General features: G+C 42.5%; 1 protein-coding gene across 1 annotated transcript in view; it reads left to right on the forward strand.

The window, feature by feature from the left end:
* Positions 1–7,823: 7,823 nt before the first annotated feature.
* The window catches only part of LOC111221615 (low-density lipoprotein receptor-related protein 1-like), a 75,811-nt gene continuing 68,348 nt past the window's right edge, over positions 7,824–15,286 (forward strand). The window contains exons 1-2 of the mRNA XM_022745068.1: positions 7,824–7,833; positions 8,512–8,634. Coding sequence (XP_022600789.1) covers positions 7,824–7,833; positions 8,512–8,634 — 133 coding nt within the window. The remainder of the gene's footprint in view (positions 7,834–8,511; positions 8,635–15,286) is intronic.

Consider the following 15,286-nt stretch of genomic DNA (forward strand, 5'->3'; position numbering starts at 1 on the left):
TTTTCCCCACTTTCACACATAAACCGTCTGAATGACACAGGACAATGAGCACTCATTCAGCCCACGTTTGAGCATTCAACACAACCCAGTGGTCATGATTAAAAACGTGGCACCGCCATATTCATATAAGGCTTGAGTTAGCCTCTAGTGAGTTCTGTACACGTCACTTCTGATACTCAGACATTGTGCAATTTTGTCAGATTGAAGGGTGTTCTCACTTTTGCAATGCTTTTATACTGGACATTCAAAGATTGTGCAACTTTATCTTAAGTATCCAATGTTCACTGATTCATGCTGAAGCCAGGCAGTGTCAGGGTCAGGTCGGCTGACGTGTGTTGACCTGTTCACACCAACAGCAAACATGGGTTTAACTCAGGCCTCTGTGTCAGTCTGAAAGGACTTCTTGTGTTGATGATTTGTGCATCAAGCTGTGACCCTCATTTGTCAGGTTGCTCTTACGTGTGGCACAATGGGGGCCGTGTGACATATTGCTGCTGCATAAGATCGAACCGATGAATTTATTCAGATCAATGAATGCACTGGATGAATCCCAAGCATCATATTACTTGCTGTGGAAAACATTGTTGAGCTTCAGCACCAGATAGAAATTGTCATTCCCTGTTTATAAAATGTTTCCCATCTTGGTTCCTCCGCCAGATAAGCTCCAGTCTATTTTCAGCATCTGCCCATACAACAGATGCGTTCATTCACATCCATTTAAGCTTCTGCTACAGGATTTTTCACTGACATCCTTTTTTTTCCAGGGACAAAAGTGTGATGCAGAAGACTTGTACCTATTGTAGATTAAATGTGAATTCATTCCCTGTAGAAAAATTGAAGCAAACAAACAGGCCCCATTCTTCCCCACAGTACTTCCTTATAAAGCACTGTATGCACTGTATCTAGTCCCCACAGCTTCATCGTGGTGAACTTTTCCAGACTGCGAAACTCTGACATTAGTGGTCATTATTCATGCAAGGACATTGATTTAGATGTGTTTCCAAATGTATAATCCTTAACACAAAGTACCCAACCCTAACCTTAACATAAGCCTAATTGTAACAGTAATCCTTCAAGCAGGCAGTCACCCTTCACTCGGGGGCGAAAACCTCCTCACATGGCCTGAAGTGGACCCACTGCTGTTATTTCTGCCTCCTGCTAGTGCAGATGAGAGATATTTTTAGGTCAATACTTGACAAACATTTAAAGGTGATATCACAACCAATAAACCTCTATGAATATCATTGTGAATATTGCACACCGTTTTCAGGCAGTCAGGCTTTTAGTGTGGAGGATTTCCCACACTCAACTGCATGTGTGTAGGCAGTGTGGACTCTCTGATTATGTGCATTGTGTGCTTCTGGGAAGAGAACGGGCGGCTGCTTGCTCTTCTATTATTAGCCGACACGCACCATAACTAAATGGAATATATTTTACAAATGTTACGGAACATTATTTGAATATGGTGAATGTGAATGTGTGTATCATCCTCTCTCCTATCATCTTACTTTCTACCAGAAAGTGAATAGGCTTTTTTTCCCCCCTAAATGTCAAACTATGCCTTTTAATAGAATTTAGGCTTATTGGAAATATAATGTGTAAAACATCTGTCATGGCAGCAAAGGTCAGGCTCGGATTTAAATCTGTATAACATTATGCACAGTAATCAGTGATGGGATGTCTTGTTCAGCATCACAAATTCATGGTAAGGAGCCCTATTCCTTAGCTGTAGGTGTCATTAGCAGTTAGAGGTGCTAAAGTTGTTTCAGCACATGGATAGTGAATGTGAAAGAACGTTCTAGAGATTCTAGTCTTGTTCCATGAAACTCATGCGTCACACTGAGACTTGGAACTTGTACTGGTCTTATGAAAAGGCACTAAAGAATTTCATATAATCTTCTTTAATATGTTTCCCTCAGTGGCATGCTAAGTAGGCTTAATTGTCATTTTTCTCCCCGTGCAGCTACGTACGGCGTGTGCTCTGGCGGTTGGTGTTGCAAAAGGGATTTGTCTAAACTGACTAACTTGATAATGGCGGATCGCACCTATGTGGTTTTCTGCTTCGTCCCCACTCCTCCGCCGAATTTGATTTAATCCATATGTGGAAGTGAAGGAGGTCGTAGTAGCCTCCTCTTCCCTCTGAGCTCCAACACTGAGTCTAGTACAAATAGCAGTCATGGTTGATTACCACTCCGGGGTTGCGACATGGTGAAATCTCAGTCAGACATCCAAATAGCTCTTAATTAAGTTCACATTTGATTACTCTGCTTTGCCTAATAGGTTCTGCCTCTCAATACCACAAAGGCTTGTGTAGACTAACTGAGTCTGACCTGTAAAATCCAAACAATCGCTGTTGTCCTGCATGACGGAGCTTCATTTTACTTGGCAGCTATCGCCAGACATGAGCACATTCCTGATGTTAATTCTCCTCAGTTCTAAGTGTATGCATAACACACACTTATGTAGACTTACAAGCACACAGACTGTCTTAGAAACTCACAAAGTGTCTCATAAAAATAAGATTCGTCCAGGAACAGCCAGGCGGGTACACAGGCAGACAGAAACATCCTCAAACTTTCACTCATGTTGCTATTTTTTTCCAAAATATTGATATAATAATGTGGATGAGTTCTATGAAAACATGATTATGCTTTGTCATGTTCTCTCTTTTGTCAATCCATATCTAAATTCTGTCTGAATCTTTGTTCTCTCATATCACCATTCAGTCACTAGTGAATAGACTTCCACAGCTCCTTCAAACTCTGCCGGAAAGGTTTATTTAAGAGGCACAGCTGGGGCCTCTTTTTCTCTGTTTTGTAACATGACAAATTGGAAAACTTTTTTTCCCTCCCTCTTCTTTCTTCTCACTCTCTTCCATTACAAAATCCCGAAGCGTTCGTGCCTGGGCTGTGGAGGAGGATGAGGAGGTGGCAGGCCGCAGCCAAACCAGCAAATATACTGTAGACTCTTCCCTCATTTTTGGCCCTTAGCAAACACCCCCCACCCCCCCTGTTCAGCCGAGAGGTCAGGAAAATAGACTCCTGCCCCTCGCTGTCTTTCTTCTTTACCGCCCTCTCTTCCTATACGTGCTTGTTCTGGCTGTTTGCTGTCTCATTACTTTCCAAACTCGGTCTCGATGAGTGCATTGTCTGCAGAGGGCTGTAATACCCCTGGACACGTAATATTAAAAACACATTTCCCACGTAATGTTTTTCATGTCTGAGTTGTTTGTCATCAGTTTCCGTCTGAATCGCAGATGTTTTGTTTTTTTCTGTTGCGTTCTGTCAAGATGTTTAGTCAAGTCAGTTAAAATGGTTCCGGTCCCTGGATCTCAGTAAAGTGTGTATCAAGGTTTGACCCAGTGGATGTCAATGTCGAGATAATTTACATACAATTCAAGCTGTTTATCTTGCCCTCATATAAACCTCCCTCTCCTGAATATTTGAAAACATAAAGGAGCTTTATCCCTTCCAGCAGCAGAGAATTTGGGACAGTAGGACCATCCTCACCCCTTCACAAACCCGTGAAGTGTTTTATTGGCGTGAGTACATGCTATCTTCGGTAGACTAAACTTGATGTTTTTTCTCCCAGCAGACATTGCAGTAGTCTCTGTAAGCATTTTGAATAATTCACTATGCAGGCACTTCAGCCAGCACACCCACCTGGTGCTTTTGTGTGGCCTGCCAGTTTTGTTATTCTCAATAGTTTTGGATGAATCAGCAGCACCAGTTACGATTATCCAAAAGCTAGAAATCATCACCTCCTCAGATCAGAGGGAATGTAGCCTGAGGAAGTTCATCCGGTCTGTGTGTAGTAAAGGAAAGCAGCTGCTTTCATGTTAAAGCATGAACTTTACGCAAGCACAAAATATTCTTATGAATATGTTGTATTTCTCCTCCTCCGTCCTTTTTGATCTGTAATAGTCATACTGACGTATGCACAGTGTGGATGTGAGTGACTTGAGTTCACTAAAGCCAAGGGAAAAGCCAGCTCAAGCATTTCACCGGTAGATTCCAGATTATGAACTCTTTGCTCTTTGAATTTATGAGCACTTTGTAACTGTTTTTGAAAGGTGCTATATATATAAAAGTTATTATTATTATCATTTTGAGCATGCTAGCATGTAGTGCTTAGCTCAAAGCACCGTTGCACCAAAGTTGAGCCCCACAGAGCTGCTAGCATGGTTGTCGACATTTAGCCTCGGTATACTGAGGCTGATAGATGGTTTGCAGACAGTTAACTGATCCCTGTTGGTCTGGTTTCTGGTGTGCCTCCACTCTGAGGACTGAGGGCTGGGTAAGTTACAAAACAGCAGATCTAGAACTGGTACAGATTGTCTTGTGCAGGGGAATTTGAATTGCGGCTGTCCGGTTGAAGGAACGTCTCCCTGCGCGGTACCTTACACGAGCCGGCTTTGAAGACTGGATTCCATACTGCTCAGGCCTCCTTTCAGCACCACTGTTGACACCACTTTAAGTCCGCCTTCAGCTCCACCACTGTTGAGTGGTGTGCGATGAGGCGGTAGTCTCAGTGTCTGCTGGAGCTTTGTAGTGCCCCGGTTGATCTCAGAGGGCAGACGGCCAACTTATTTATAGCTCTGATGTGGGTGTTGGAGGAAATGGGGCTGTGGCTGGGGGCGAGGCTTGTGTTTGCCTTAGTTGAGTACTCTTCTTCCCAACAACACTGAGCTCATCATGGAGCACTAGCAGACAGGGGTGGGGGCAGAGTGCAGTGGATGTGCAACCTTGCCCAAATGGCGGTGACCCAAAGCATTTTCATGCTGCCTCCACTTTGGTAAACACACAGACAGCTCATTGATAGCATGTGTGACATTCCTCCATCCCATCTCAGTATCCCAGCCCAGCTCAGTCTGTTCTCAGGTCCTCAGGCCTGTCCCCAGCTGTGAGAACCCCCCCCCCCCCCCCCCTTTCACCCCTTCACTTGAAGTTAACACCCACCTCTCCATTTGCTCTCATTGCTGCAGTTCATCTACTTTGTTCTCCTATGCCATCCTGCGTCATATCCATCTGTTTCCCCATTTTCTTTGCTTCATCCACTTCCTCACTGTATCATTTCCTTTTCAAACAAAAGACAAATACCTAAGAGATCTGTTGTAATGTGCACCACATCATAAAACCTTGAAAAGTCAGACAAAGCCTAAGTTATGTTTCGCTACAGTACAGATATCACCTGGATGTAGTATTTTTAACAAGATAAATCCAAAGCTAGCTAGATAAATCCAGCCAGGCAAGCTTAGCTGTGTTAACTGCAGGTCTGATTAAACCATAAACCGCTTTCAACATTTATCTTGTTTCATGGTCTGCCACAACCTGCAATACAGATAATGTTAAAGAGCAGGAGAGTCTCTTGTTACTCAGCAACATACATTCTCTGTCATTATCATCTGGGCTAGACTTAAATCACGCAACACAAAATCAATAAATGCAGATGCAAAAAATATATATATATACATGCACCCAGTGTCTGAACAGTAAAGTCCACTTACAAACTGCCTCCACACACTGTAAAGACAGAATACAGTTTTGTGATGCAGGTGTGGATATTTGTCAAACCTTTCATTTTATACCTAACAGCGCTGGCTGAGGAGTAACGGTACACGTTTGCGAATACAAACTCCAAGGCATCAAAAGACTGCAGAGCCGTTGAAGCTGACTATCAGCTGATCCAGCGATGATCTGGCCGTGCTGTCGTCATCAGAAAAGTGATGGCACTTTAGATGACGGCTGAGAGGAAAGGATGTCTCATTTCCTTTATTTTTCTTCCCTTGCTAATTTACCTCGCATCTCTCCTCACATCTCGTGTGGAAGACAGTAAGCACCCAGAGTCTGTAACTTGCCTCCCTGACCAAGCAGTGTGGTTTGTTGCTTCCTGGAATCTCTGTGTTTGAGTTTTATTTATTTTTTTACAAGTGAAAATCAGACAAGGGACATAAAACCAACAGTGGAAAATCATGTGCAGGGAGAGGATAAAAGGCCTAGAAGAGATTTTTCATTACCGTTGCCTAAATTGTATAAAACAGTATTCACAAAGTTGAACAGATATGCATTTACGTTCATTACTACTGCATATTTTTAAGTCTAGTTGTGATTGGATGACATGGGACTGACTTTAATGGCAGGTTTGAACATGGCCTTTGTCTACAGCTAGCTGAGGTGGCAGTACAGTAACTCTTCCTGCTGCATGGCTTCACCTTCAGCTAGCTAACCTCCTAACCCACTTCCCCTGTTCACTGATATCCTCCTGTCAGCATCTCGTGGTTAAGTCTGAGGCAGGTGTGCACTCCTCCCACAGCTATTATGAAAGCGAAATTAACAGCGCGTTGAGTTCAGAGCATGTCGGCGTCTAAATAAACAATAGACAATAGACAGATGCACCACAGCTACCTGCTTGCTTGCTATGGCTGGTGTTGATATGTCTAAACAAACAAACAAATACACAGGCGCGCACGCACCAAAGAAGAAGGATGAGGAGCAAAGAGGAAACGCTTTAACACAAGCCTGGTTGCATTTCATGAATAATTCAAAACCTTGTGACTTCTGAGACACACACACACACACACACACACACACACCGATCGCAGCGGTACAGGGAGGAGGATAAGTGAGGAGTGTGCGAATGTGTGCAGCAATATGTCAGGTTGAATTCATGGTATTTAGGTTGAGTTCCATTTCAAGATTCCTTTCACTGCTGAAGTTGGAGGCCAGCTTCAAATGTAAATACAGTCATCCTGTTTATCCTACTTCATCCCATCATCCACCCCTATTCTACCCCCCCCCCCACCCCACCACCCCCACCACACCCCCCTCGTCAAGCTGTATGCCTAAATATTCTAAAGGTTACACTTTCAACACTCGTCTACTCACCGCACTTCGTGAAATAACAATAAAAATGTAAATGATCAGTCGTATCAGAGGGCTGAGGGTCGGTGGAAGAATAACTGCTGATATTCCCGCGTAATGACGGGGATGAAAGAAAAGAATGGGAGTCGAGTCTTTATAAAAAGTATAAAAAAAAGTCCTTTTGTCGGATGTAGAGGGAGAACAAGGCGCAGAGAGAAACATGAACTCAGATGATACAAAATTAGTTCACTCACGTGTTAATATGTTATTAATGTGCCTTTGTAATGTTCAGTGTTGGCTAGTAACATGCTAAATAACATATTACAGTATTTCTTCTTTCATGAGTGCTGAAAAAAACATACTGCAAATCACTGCAAGTGTTGGTCAGAATGATAAGCAGGACTACAAAAACCAACTTCCTGTCCACCTGCATGCACCTGTCCTTTTCACCTTTTCACAAGTCTCCTGTGCCTCCTTTGCAGTGTGAAGTGTTAGGAACACAGCCTAACATTTGGTAGGTGGAAGCCTCCCTAATGGCACAAAAAGTAGCTTAAACTATACTAACCCACTCAAATCCATTTTTACCCACCCAGTTAAAGAACAAGTACCGCAGTCTGGCTACACTGCCTCCAAACCGTAGGCTGGCTGTGTGTTAAACCACAAGAAATAGTCCCATCTGTTTGACATTGCAGGAGTTACAGTTGTTGGAAAGCACCTATAGAGCTGTTCTAATAGAGAGTTATTACTCCTGCTGATGAGATGTTAATAAACCTGTAGTTTAGGGCTTGTTTATGTAACCAGCAGAATATGAATAATGAAGTCTATGTCTAAGTATCCACTGGTGTCCTTGCTTTTCTTTACTTTTCATTGACGTATGTTTAAACGGACAGTTTAGAGGCTCAGATCTGCTCTTCCATTTTCCACTCGAGTTTGTAAAACCCCAAGTTCTGAGTTGAAAATATAATGTACTCAGGTAAATCCAATTATTATTTTCTCTCTCTTAATTTTCTTGTCACTGTTTTTTTTTTTTCCTGACAGAAAGTGTGAAGTAAGACGAGTCACCACTCACCAGTAGCCTCCCCTGAACACCTCTGGGTGACTCAGCTTTGTTGCTTGTGTGGAAATGTGTGTGTTGTTCTGACTGGACTTGAATTACTGTGGGTTCGAATACACCCCCGCCACCCCCCACCCCACCCCCCTTGCCATTTGGCTGTGGATGGAGTGCGTCACCCCCACCCACCCCACCCCCACCCCCACCCTCTCTGGAAGGTTGGATTGAAGGGGAAATACATGATAGGGGGGAAATTCACTGAACAAGATGTTCTTTTATATCTTCCAGACGTGCTGCATCACTGCAAATGGCCTGGGAACACTGACCTGGATATTTAGGTGCAGCAGGTTTATGCAAAGCCTTTCCAGGCCTGCATGACCGTGTGTTTTGGTTTTTGTGTATCCATTCTCTATGCTCTCTATCAAGTCGCAAACTTTCCGGAACCTAATTAAGGCCAGTGAGGGCCACTATTGGCTCTGAGCACAACAGATCCCGCTTGCTAATGAGACCTCAGGAATAAAGATCAATGACACAAAAGGGTTTTTCTTTTTTCAGATATCTCTCCTTCATTATTTCACTTTTGTCTTTGTCTCTTTTCAGCTCCAAAGACCTGCAGCCCAAAGCAATTTGTGTGTAAAGACGGGGTGACGTGCATCTCTAAGGGCTGGCGCTGTGATCGGGAGAAGGACTGCCCCGACGGCTCTGATGAGGAGCCTGATGTTTGTAAGTCTGTCAGAGTTGAAATAGTCCAGTGTATTGTATCCAGATGTTGCAGGTTACCATCCTGTCTACCACGATTATGATTCTGTTACATCTGACTCCACAGCAGAATGAAGTTTGGCTGACGTTTAACCATTCAGGGGGGATAATTGAAGCCTAGAGGGAAAAAAAGCTTTTATTTATATATATATATATTACATTTATATATATATATATATATGTCTAGATCTGTGTATCATATAATCTGAAGTGCCCCTTGGCAAGTGGGGCTAGGACGCTTCTTTTAAACATCATGTAGTAGATTTTTTCACTCATTCAAGTCTTTAAATTCAGTGGAATAGGAAAAAGCTCTCACTGCTTATCTCCTCTGATATGAATGGAGGAGTGTTTAAGGCAGGTTCAGATAGGGAGCATTTTCCAAAACCAGTATCAATTTAAATGTTAGCCTTTGATTTCATTCATTACAAAAAATGCAAATTCATAGTTGGGTCATGTAACATCTTCAGCCTATCTGTGCAGAAGATGTTCTTTTAGTAATGTGTAAAATGTGTAAAGTGGTTAGAGTTGAACATTATTCAGCAGCTGCCAGTGTTTGAATTTGAATTTGAATTTTTAAAAGACTTTTTTTGCAATACCATGGCTGTGCTAATACTTTATTGTAGCGTTTGATCCCTCCATAGAGACTCTAAAGGCAGTCATCGGCTAACAGACTGAGATTGATGGGCAATTAGATTTATTTGGCTAACCACAGCCAGGCTGGAGAAAACAATGGGGTGTTTTATCAGCTAGCGAGAGAGGTCATTTTGACTTCAAACAGTCCTGTCATGCCTAATTAGGAGATTTACAAAGTTTGTCTTTCTTTGTTGAATGTGATTTCCTTTTGCATTCAGAGCCACAGAGGATGCAGTCATGAGACAAAACCAAACTGAAAGTAGCACTAAAAAAAAAACAAAAAAAAAAAAACAAAAAAAAACAAAAAAGAAAAACGGCTGTCTTAATTAGAGTTGAGATGCTTTGAGGCTGATTCCCTGGGAAGTGAATGAAAGCAGCAGTGTCTTTTTGGTCAAGCTCTTAGACTGAAACGCCTGTAGTTTTCTAAGAGGACAGAGGGCTCTGGGTGGGGGGGTGGAATGGGGGGACAGTTTGTGTGTGTACACGAGGCCGGGTGGTAGAGTGCTATAGCTGCAGACTAGATGCAGAGACTGTATGAGGGTAGGTCTGGAAGTCATTAGAGACTCGCCCAGAGCAATGCAGAAACCTGCTGTTTTTCACAACCTGCTCTTTCCCCTCTTCTCTTCTACGGGCCAGCCTCCTTCCGTGTCTGTATCTGGGACAAAAACACAGTGACTCCATCTTCTGTCTCATGCTACTCCCTCTAGCTTATGCCAGATCCTCTCAAAAACAACCAGTTATGGGACCTGTGCTCTAGAGGGACCTGTCTTTACACAGGGTCAGTGCAGTAAACCCGAGTCCAAGTCCAAGAGACAAAATAAATGCCAGTTTGATCTTAGCTTTTTTTTTTTTTTTTTTTTAGAATTCAGGTTTTTGAAGATTGACGAGATTGTTCTTGAGGAAAGTTGCCAAATGCATTACAAAGGTGGGAATAAAAACTTTTATCTGCTACTTTAGAGTTTGACCAAGCACAGAAGTCAGTCCAGAGGGTTAGATAATATATAAGGGTGGTTTTAATTGGAACTGTGGGATACTATTGGAGAGCTGTCCTTCATTAGATTTAACGGGTAAGTCTGGTGATATTCTGTAGTTTTCTCTTTGTCAACAAATCTCATGAAAAGATCAACACCAACAATGAATTCATTATAACAACCAGCATTGTCTGAGCAGCCAAAGCCTCTCACTCGGTGCCATAGAACTCTATGGTTTTTCAAACAAAAAACCTCTATGGTTGTCTCTTCATTATGATGGGAACATGGGAACTGCAAATAACAGTTACTAATGCATAAAAATCCAAAGTGTTACGAAATTATTTTTGAAATTAAAGAATATATTTGTGACCTTTTTTATAAAAAGGTCCTCTTTGGTAGGAGCCATTGGCCTTGGGGCTGCTTGTCACAGACAGGAAAGGAAATTTGAAAACAACTAAAAGATGGACAGATGCTTGGGATTTGCTGACAACTTAAGAATGACATCACCAGCCTTGTTCTATACAACTGCTGAGGCATCCTGGTGGACAACGCTTTGGGAGGCATGCCACGTAACCACCACATCTATCATTCAATTCCAACCTTTGTCGCATCTCTTTCCCCAAGTTTCCTATTGCTCTCTACTGTCAAATTATCCAATAAAAACAAGATGGCATTTGGAAACAAGTAAAAAAAAAAAAGAAAAAAGAAAAAAAAAGTAGTTTTTTTACAGATGTTGGGTGTCGAAGTTGTAGAGCGCTAAGTGAATCTCCACCCAGTTAAATGAGGTTGATTTGCATAGCTCATCATATGTATAGGCCCTATGTCCTACAGAAGAACTTGAAATCCACTTTTGTTACAAGGATGGAAAATGAACACTGATTGAAATGCCAAGCTGTCCAATGAAAACGTATCATACATATGTTTGTACACCACCCATATATTGAGTAACATTTGTAGTTTAATTGTTGTGATAAAGGCGCTTTTGCAGATGCTTCTGGTTTTGAAAGATGCATGAGAGAGGTTTATTTATTCACTCATGTGGATGGGGCTTCACAGTGGCCTTTGTTGGGGTGTTGGCTATTGCCAGTGAAGTCAGCCACTGTCCAGTGCAGCTGCTTTGCCCTGCTGTGTAACCCCCACAATGCTGTTCTTTGTACCCCGGCGTGCTGGGTCAGACTGGCATAGAGGGATGCTGAAAGAGTAAAACAAAAACAAAATGGTTGTCTGGGCATATGACCTTTATGTAGCACTTTGATCTGGATTCCTAATCAATGAACAATTGAAAGCCATGTAATGAAGATAAATACCCCTGTGCGTAGCCTTGGGGTAGGGTGTAGGCTCTTGTAGAGCTGCCTTCTCCCTGGGCTGTAGACTTTATTAGGGTTCCTGAAACATTCCCACATGCAGTGAGTGTGCCCTGGAAACACAGGAAGTGTGTAACGCTGCAATGACGTCCCCTGCCCCTGTCCTTTAATAAGGGCAGTTTTATAGACAGTTCCCACCTAGGCTGCAATTAGCCCTTTAGGAGATGAAGCACTTTTGTAACGGCCACTTTCAGAGTGGAAAACATAATCTTTTATGATGTAATGTACATCTCATTGCCTCCTGTCAAAAAAATGAAAGACTGCCTTGAGAATAAAATGTAATATAAAGTGTGTATTTGTTTTATCATTGATCTGTTTGCTCAGAAGTTAGACCCACAGCAGTCGTAATGAGCCATGAGGGGGTTTATTGTTTGGTGTGTATTTTTTCAGTGGTTTCATTTACCAGCCAGTTGACCCAAAGCCAGTGGTTACGCAGTGCAGATATGGAGGAAGTGATCTGTTTGATCCTGCTACTGTCTCCTTAAAGCAGCCACCACCCAGTCCAGATAGCCATCAACATGTCAAGGAAAACAACCCTTGCGCAACATGAAAGAGTCTGTCACCTGCCAGCACCTTGTTCCTGCAGGTGTGAGTGCGTGTGCAGATTTCAGTCTGCTCTCTCTCCTCTCTCTCTTTTACACTCGTTTTGTTTTTCTGTGCCTTTTTCAATCAAAGATGCTTTAAACTGTGTTCTTGAAATGGCGTTCCCCTAGTAGTCACTAACACACACACATAAACACAAATATCAGTGTGAGCATTACATCACACACCTTCAGAGGAGAGGGCTTGTCACCATGAGTGTGCAGTTCTCTGAAACTCATCAGCCCATGTGACATGAACGCCATATATTTTGGCAGAGAGTGGGGTTTGCACTAAATTGGCCACAAAATGTGATACATTGTAGTAAGTTATGTGTCAGATTATACTTTTATTGAATTAAAGAAGTAACAAATCCAGAATACTGAAGCCTTAAAAGTAAGAGGAACTATTTATAAAATGCAGTGATGCGCTCTAGAACTATTATTTTATTTACTGAAATGAGGAAATGTGTCCAGAATACTTTAAACCTGCATTCATGGATTTTTTTTGTCAGCTCAACAAGCTGTAAACATGAAAAATGACATATCTTATGAACGTGTTGAACGTGTTAGCCAGCAGTTGACTATTTACACACCCATAGATAGACAAACAAAAAACATCAACACTTATTAGAGTTTTGTTTCTTTCTGGTGAATTTAAGTCCAATATTCATTCTCCTTTTAGCTCTGTTTAGGTCTCCACCGACTCCTGAGGGACATATGAAGCCTATATCTGGCTCTTCAGCAGCTACATGCTTCATGTGCTTGTTAGCTGGCAAGTAGCTAGTCGCAAACTTTGCTGGGCAGGTACTCTACAGGTGCTTTACCAAAGGTTTTCCTTTGGAGCGCTCTGGTAGCCGAATGGTTACTGCGCACAAGTACACAGCGCCTGTGGTTTGATTCTGGATTCACTGCATGTTACACCCCCGTCTCTCTCCCCCATGTGTCCTGTCTGCCTCTATAATGGTGACTGTCAAATAAAGGCAAGAACCTCAGAAAAATAAGACAGTCCAACGGACACTGCACACTTCTGGGTTCCACGGACACCGACCAAGGAGGACGCCACTTCTCCAGATAAGGCACACAAAAGCCCGCTTGGCCTTTGCAAATGATCATCTGGACAAAGAAGAAGACTTCTGCTCTTCTGTTTTATGGTCAGATGAAACAAAAATTGAATTGTTTGGCCACAATGATGTATCCTTCATTTGGCGTAGAAAAGGAGAAGCCTTCAACCCTAAGAACACCATCCCCACTGTCAAACATGGTTCTGGGAACCTAATGCTTTGGGGGTGTTTTTCAGCCAATGCACCAGGGAACCTAATCACAGTAAACGGCACCATGAAAAAAGAGCAATACATCAAGATTCTCAACAACAACATCAGGCAGTCTGCAGAGAAACTTGGCCTTGGGCACCAGTGGACATTTCAGCACGCCAACGACCCAAAACACACAGCAAGAGTGGTGAAGAAATGGTTAGCGGACAAAAACATTAACGTTTTGCAGTGGCCCAGCCAGAGTCCTGACTTGAATCCAATTGAGAATCTGTGGAGGGAGCTAAAGATTAGGGTGATGGCAAGGAGACCCTCCAAGCTTGAAGAGTTCGGAGCTTCATCGCTAAAGATGAATGGGCAAAAATACCAGTGGAGACATGCAAAAAGCTGGGTCAGCAATTATAGGAAAGCGTGTTTATTGCTGTAATAGCCATAAAGGGCTTTTCTATGATTATTGAGAAGGGTATGAAATAATTTTGGACATGCCACTTTTTGTTCAAATGTAAATAAAAAGCTGAGAAATATTTTTTACACAATGATGCGTCTTGTACATCGTCTTATTATCTTCTGGAGAAAGCCTGTGTCATTTCGGCGGTCAAAAAAAACAGAGAAGTTTGAATAAAAGTAACTTTAAGTAAAAATTTGCCAGGGGTATGAATAATTTCGGGCTTGACTGTAGATATATATATATATATATATATTAGTCTATTTAAGGGTGTGGAGAGCCGGATGGGATCCACCAGTTAGCTGTTTTTAGATGAGGAGTTGAGGCCGGGGCAGAAGAGAGGGCAAAGCAGGCTGGCTCCTGAAGCAGGACAGGAGAGTCCGGCCTGTGTTCAGCCAAGAAAAGCGTGTCAGGGGTTTAAATTTTAAAAAGAGCATTATGTAATCTCAGCAGGGCTCTGCGCAGAAGGGGGTGGGGCAAGTCAGAGGCACCCTTTGTGGGGTGGGTGGGGGGGGGACTAGGAGCAAGCCTGGGACAAGAAGAGAGATAGAGCGGGGTTTATGATGTGGGAGAATGAAAGACACGAACAACAAAAAATATGAACATTTGGGTAATCGAAGCCCCCACCCATGCATCGTGAAGGTAGAGGCTGACAGATGTTGAACACCTGTCGTTGCCTCGTGGCTAATCTTTCTCTCTGTATGATGAACCACCTTCTGTCTGATTAGTAGCAGCAATAAATTACTACATCCCGTATGTGAGAGTGCATTATTGAAGACACAGCTTGTCTCCTGCATCGGTGGTTTGGTCTCCTCAGGTTTCTTGGCTCTTATGATGACGACCACTCTCATCCTCCGCTTCGACCCCCTCAGGCCTTTCCTGTCATTTGCATAGCTGTTTTTTTATGCGACAATTAGTTGTCTGTCCTTTGAATTAGCTTTCTAATGCCCTAACAAATGAAAATGACTTTCTGGAGAGCGGCTCGGTGCTTAATTTGTGACGATTAAAGTTAGTCTCTTGCTTTCTTCGTAAGAACTCTAAGCCAAAATAGACTAGGTGCCTTTCAGATATTTAGTTATTCTGGGGCAGCAGTATGGCTGCCTCTCCTCTTTTCTACAAGAAAAACTTGCACAGTACTAATAGTTTTAAGTTAATCCTCAGTCCATTGTGAGGAAATAATCGGCGAATGAATCAAATAAAGAGTATGTTCAGCCTCAGAAATAGAGTCACTACTTAAGAACTTTTTCCAGTAGGCAATAGGTCTATTTTTCTTCTCTCATCTGTGTGTTTGTAAGACAAAGGAGGAGAAAGAGACGGAGAGAGTGTGTGTCTGATTTACATGGTATGTGTGTGA

The sequence above is a fragment of the Seriola dumerili genome, unplaced genomic scaffold (assembly GCF_002260705.1).
Source record: "Seriola dumerili isolate Sdu_G_001 unplaced genomic scaffold, Sdu_1.0 BDQW01000088.1, whole genome shotgun sequence".
Taxonomy (NCBI): domain Eukaryota; kingdom Metazoa; phylum Chordata; class Actinopteri; order Carangiformes; family Carangidae; genus Seriola; species Seriola dumerili.